At 39.9% G+C, this 5,875-nt stretch overlaps 1 protein-coding gene across 1 annotated transcript in view; it reads right to left on the reverse strand.

Moving 5' to 3' along the window:
- The window catches only part of LOC101855885 (coiled-coil domain-containing protein 180), a gene marked incomplete at its 3' end in the record, with an annotated part of 118,090 nt that overhangs the window by 102,293 nt on the left and 9,922 nt on the right, over positions 1-5,875 (reverse strand). The window contains 5 exon segments of the mRNA XM_013085566.2: positions 778-893; positions 1,826-1,999; positions 2,540-2,662; positions 3,826-3,914; positions 4,900-4,979. Coding sequence (XP_012941020.2) covers positions 778-893; positions 1,826-1,999; positions 2,540-2,662; positions 3,826-3,914; positions 4,900-4,979 — 582 coding nt within the window.

Below are 5,875 nucleotides of genomic sequence, written 5' to 3' on the forward strand. Positions count from 1 at the left end.
CGTGTGTGTGTGTGTGTGTGTGTGTGTGTGCATGTACCTATTCACACACAATCCTAATATGTTTAAGCGATTTCTCAAGACTCATTTGTTTACTTCTTAGTTGTAGTGTGTTCGTAAGTGCTGATATGTTTTGCTTTCACTGTGGTCCTTACGGGTATAAAAATAATGTATGGTTGAGAAAGTTCTTCTTTATATGGTTGAACTGGTTTTCTTGTCACAGAGAAATGTTTTATCTTGTGTGAATGAAGTATTACACTCAGTAATCATGTCATCGATGTAAAGCACTCAAAGCCTATACTCCTATGGGATAGAGCGCTATATAAATGCAATCCATTATTACCATTATTATTATCATTGTCATTATAATTATTATATTATTACATTTTATCATTGAGACAATATATGCTTGATGGGACAGAAGGAGCAAACCACACTAGATCACCAACCAACCAACTAACCAATCACCCACAAACAGAGTCAACTCAAAGCAGCCCACCTCCTCCTACACTAAACAGGGTCGATGAGGACGTAAAAACATCTTAGTGGGTGATTGGAGGGTGCTCTGGCATGGTTTGCTTCTTCTTTCCTATCAAACATCTATCGTCCTTATCTCCCCTTCTTCTTCTTAATGTTTATTACTCTCTTGTAACACCTCTAATCCTCTGGTGCTCATATGACCTAATGCAGTTGCGAGCGCCAAAAAGAAAAACCTCTACTAAGACTAAACTAAACTTTTTAAAAAATCTCAACAACAAGAACAAGAAAAAGTCCACTCACGACTCCCTGATTTTCTCCAGCATAGACAGAGCTCGGATCAGACTGTCCTTGAGCGCCAGCTCCGACGCGTCCTGCCGCATGCGGTCCATCACAATGTCCAGGTTGGCTTCCTTCTCCTGTGCCATGATAAACCGCATTGACTTTTAGTACGAGTTCCACGGCACTTGCAACACAATTGCGTCATATTACTATATGTGCTGAAGATTAGGTTAGTAATAATAGTAATAAACAGCATTTATGCTGCGCTTTCACATTTTCTAAAAAGTGCTCAAAGCCCATTACGTTAATAAAAATATCACAACTTAAAAATTAAGGGACATGTGTGTACGTATTACATTGTATTATGCATATATATGTACATGAATAAAAATGTTAAAGTGAGTAGCAAAAGAGTAACAAACACGGTAAAGAGAAACACATTGACAAAACAATGGTTAAACAAACACAAACAAGCATAATATATGTTTGATAGAAAGAAGGAGAGATGAATACTTCAAAACCCCCATAAGGGATGGAAAAAATTAAATACAGTACAGTGGTCTCCACAATATACCCAAAGTTTGTAATGTTCTCTTAACTGTAGAAAATGCCCTGACGTGACATTAAAAAATCAGATCAAGTCATTTCCGTTTTCAGATGAGAGCGGCATGTCTAGATTCAGAGTCAGAAAGTTGCAATGTACTCTTTATGTGCAGCTACTTCTTTCGGTAAGCACTCAGAGCCTGTGTTCTTTAATCAAAGTAGAGTGCTATATTAATGTCACATACCATTATTATTATTAGTAAGATTATTATCAATAGTATAATCAATAATAGTAGTAGTAGTATTTTTATCTTTGAAACCGGGCGACCCCCACTTGCTTAAATCATAAATATCTCAACTTTTATTCAGGATAAATTGGTATTTATAAAATTGAAAGGGAAAAAAATCAAAAAGTTTCACAATGATACCAATAACACCACATTTCCAAAAATTGACAAGTGCCTGATCACATCCCCTTGTGACAAACACACACACACACACACAAACACGCGGCAGCTCCCCCCACCTGGTTGGTCTGATCGTGGTCCCTCCTACACGCCTCCAGCTTCTCCTGCAGAGCACGCTCCTGACGCGCCAGCCCGATCTCGTGCACGTCCCACAGGTGTGCCGCACCCTGGGAGAACTTGAACAGCGCTGTCAGCTCCTCCTCCATGCGCGCGTTGTGTTCTTCTGTCATTTTCTGTGGGGTCATCAAAATGGGAGGAAAAAAAGAGGGTTTTTTAGTTTTAGTAAGAGTTTTACGACACTTGCAACATAATGAGGTCGTATATGTGTCAAAGATTAGAGGTGTAGCAAGCGAGTAACAAACACAATAAAGAAGGAGGGGAGATAAAGACGACAGACATTTGATAAGAAAGAAGGAGCAGACCACACTAGAGCACCCTCCAACCACCCAGAAGAAAAAGAAAGAATGAGTGAGTCTTCATACAGTACAATGACAACAAAGAGAGACAAAAAAGAGACTGAATTACTGATGGACAGACAAAGGAATAAAATGTAAAAAAAACAGATGGCCAAACAGTCAGATGGACGGACGGATGGACAGACGGGCAGACGGACAGACGGACAGACGGACAGACGGACAGACAGACAGACGGACAGACGGACAGACAGACAGACGGACAGACGGACAGACGGACAGACGGACAGACGGACAGACAGACAGACAGACAGACAGATAGACAGACAGACAAAACAGACAGACAGACAGAAAGCTCACCTCCATCCTCTCCAGGTTCCTCTCAAAGACCCTCTGTTGCTCCCCCACCAGAGGCAGCATGAACTCATCCACCACCTGGCTCACACGGTGCTCCGAGCACACACCAGAGTTCAGCAGAGACACCTACGGGAGAGAAATAAATAAATAAATAAATAAATAGCATTTGTATAGCGCATATCCCCGCTCAACAGCAGGCTCTATGCGCTTTACATTATATTATTACCCCAGCAGACCATAGAACACTCCGAAACATTCTCAGCTTCCCGGGAAGCATACAGTGCAAGCAGCTGATTAAGCGCTCAAACACTAACAAACTGACAAGATCTTTCGCTGTCTATAGCCGGGTACCCATTCCCACCTTGGTGAAGTGAGGAAAATTCGTGTAAAGTGCCTTTCCCAAGGACACAACGTCGGGTCCCTGACGGGATTCGAACCCACGACCTTACGGTTGCGAGTCCATTATTTGAAGAGTGATTTTCCAAAACTCTGTAAGTCGATTTTGATGAGTCCCTGATTTCATCACGACATTTACAACATGCATTTGTATTGCGGTGAAATCAGGAGCTCGTCAAAACTGACTTACAGAGTTTGGGAAAACCACTCTTCATTTATGAGATGTTATAGTGGAATCAGGCTCTCGTCAAAATAATGACATCAAATACACTGGCATTTTTCAGCTGGTTTCGCAGTTTTTTTTAATTTTTAAAATTCATTTTTCTACTTCCCATCATCAGCCATTATGTTGATAAGTGTCACGACATGAGTAGTGGAATCGGGCGCTTGTCAATTTTTGGGCTTACAGAATTATTGGTATCATCTCAAAGCCTGTTCATAGGCCTTCCTTTTGATAATAAAAATATCGAAGAATGTTGAAAAGAAGTCGAAATATTTGCGATTGAAGATGGTCGGGGTCACCTGGTTTCAGGGTATGTTAAGTGAGGAAATGGCCGCCAAAGTTTGCTGACTTCCACAGCTTGAGAGTCCTTGGAAATATATATTTGCATTTTTTTTGTGCCTCTAACCAATGTATTTCAGTAAAATCCCAACAAAAATGTGCTTTTTAATGGACATAAAAGGTGTAGAGCCAAAAAAAAAAAGAAAATGAAAAAGACGGTCCCCAAAAGAGCCGATTTCTTTTATTTCATTATTTTGACGAGCACCTGATTTCACCACAATGCCTCGCATTATTATGATATTATTCATATGTCGGTAGAACCTACACTTCAATCGTGTTCCTACATTGTTGGAACAAATATTCATTCAGTCACCTTCCCACGTACACTCACCTTGATCTCCTCCACCTTATCCAGGCACATCTGACAGACGTTCTCATACTCTTCGTGCAGCTTGGCCATATGGATCTGTGTTATGTTGTCTGGGGAAAGAGACAGGAGAATACACTCACAAACGTATCAATATTTACAATACCATTGAAATTTTAGTCGCCAGGCCGTAGTATGCGCTCACTACCCCTGGCGACTTTAGTCGTCGACGCAACAAATCACACTAAACATAATTAAACAACGAACAGACACACTGCACTGAAGTAAATACCAAAGGAAGAACTCTATTTAATAGGTAAATAGTTGATGAACCTCTACAAATTTTTAAAGCGTGTTTCTTGGGCTACCAAGGCTTTTTTAAAGTTTTAAAATTTCGACCTCGACTTCAGCTTTCGAAACTGGTGCAGTACTTGAGGGTTTTTCACTATATGAGCCTTCAGTACTGTGAATGTTAATACAGTAGAACCTGCTCTACCGGCCACCTGTAATAGGGAATCACTTACACAGACAGCCACTACCTCCCCCCCCCCCCACCCCAAGCCTTCCAGAAACATGTTTGGATTTTTTTCCGGGGGGGGGGGGGGGGGAGGTTGTTCTGTTGCTTTTTTTTCCATTATAATGTCAATTTGTAAGACATCTGTCTGTCTAATTAATACAGCCACTTTCATCCTCGACAAACAGTGGTTGTCTTAAATGATTTCGACTGTACTTAAAAAATTAAAAGAGTCCACTTGTCAAATCGTTTCTTAAAAGCTTGGACTTGACTGGAAAAAGTTCATCTTTTGAGTCTGCTAAAAGCTCCCAGATGTGTGAACCTTTCTCAAAAGAATAAGTATATATCGAAAAAGCAAAAACGTTTTCCTTGTGTTCAAAGGATTAGACACATTTAGAAATTAAATCAATCTTTAAAGAACTTCAGTTTGTAAGAATAACTGTTTTAATTTTTTTTAAACATTTGTACCAATCACAGAAGCTGCTGTATTTTGTACTGCTAGCTGCATGACTGCAAAGCATTAACACTTATAACCTTTTTACAGCAGATTTTGGCGACAACTGAAAGTGACCAGATTTACTCACCCAGCTCAGCGGTCAGTTTCTTCACATCCTGTCTCCAGCGATACACGGCCGACTTGGTGGAGTTGGGCGGCTTCATGTCGCTGCACGGAATAAACCAGAAGAGAAATTTTAAACAGATATGTCATGACGCGGTGGAATCAGGCACTCGTCAATTTTTGGGCATGTGGAGTTATCGGTATCATTATAAAGTTCGTTCATTTGTCTTGCTCTGGATTTAAAAAATATCAATACAATATCTTGAACTAAAGTTGAGATATTTGCAATTGAAGGAAGTGGGGGATGCCTGGAGACAGAGATAAAATTAGCAAGAAAATGGCCGCCACAGTTTGGAGACTTCCAAAGCTTGAAAGGAGTCTTTCGAAACTGAAAATTTTCAATTTTTCTGCCTTTAATCAGCATTTTTCAGTAAAATTCACAAAGAATTATATTTTTAAACAATTACAAAAGGTGCTGAGCCAAAAAAAACACAAATTTGAGAAAAATGCCGGTTTCTTCGAGTTCGTTACTTCGACAAGGACCTGATTTCACCACATTGCCTCACATTTCAATTTTAGTAGAAGTTTAACAGCACTTGTAAAATGTGCGCTCATTTGACCTTATAAAGTTGCAAGAGACAAAAAATCCTTACAAACCAAATCAACTTGCAACAAAATTAGGTTATATAAGTGCCGAAGATTACAGGTGTTACTAGTTAGTAAAAAAGGTTTTAAGCCCCTGATTCCCTCACACACTAACAAACACACAGACAAACACAACACAACACATGCACACACATGGAAACACACAAACAAACATACACACACAGACAGAAACACACACAAACACACACACACTCACACACACACACACATAAACACACAAACAACACACAAACACACACACACACAAACTAACACACACCAGAAGACACATTAACACTGAAAAAAAACCAACTCCTCCTTACCACAGTGTCTTAACCAGATCTAAGTGCACACAC

Source organism: Aplysia californica, unplaced genomic scaffold (genome assembly GCF_000002075.1).
Source record: "Aplysia californica isolate F4 #8 unplaced genomic scaffold, AplCal3.0 scaffold00387, whole genome shotgun sequence".
Taxonomy (NCBI): domain Eukaryota; kingdom Metazoa; phylum Mollusca; class Gastropoda; order Aplysiida; family Aplysiidae; genus Aplysia; species Aplysia californica.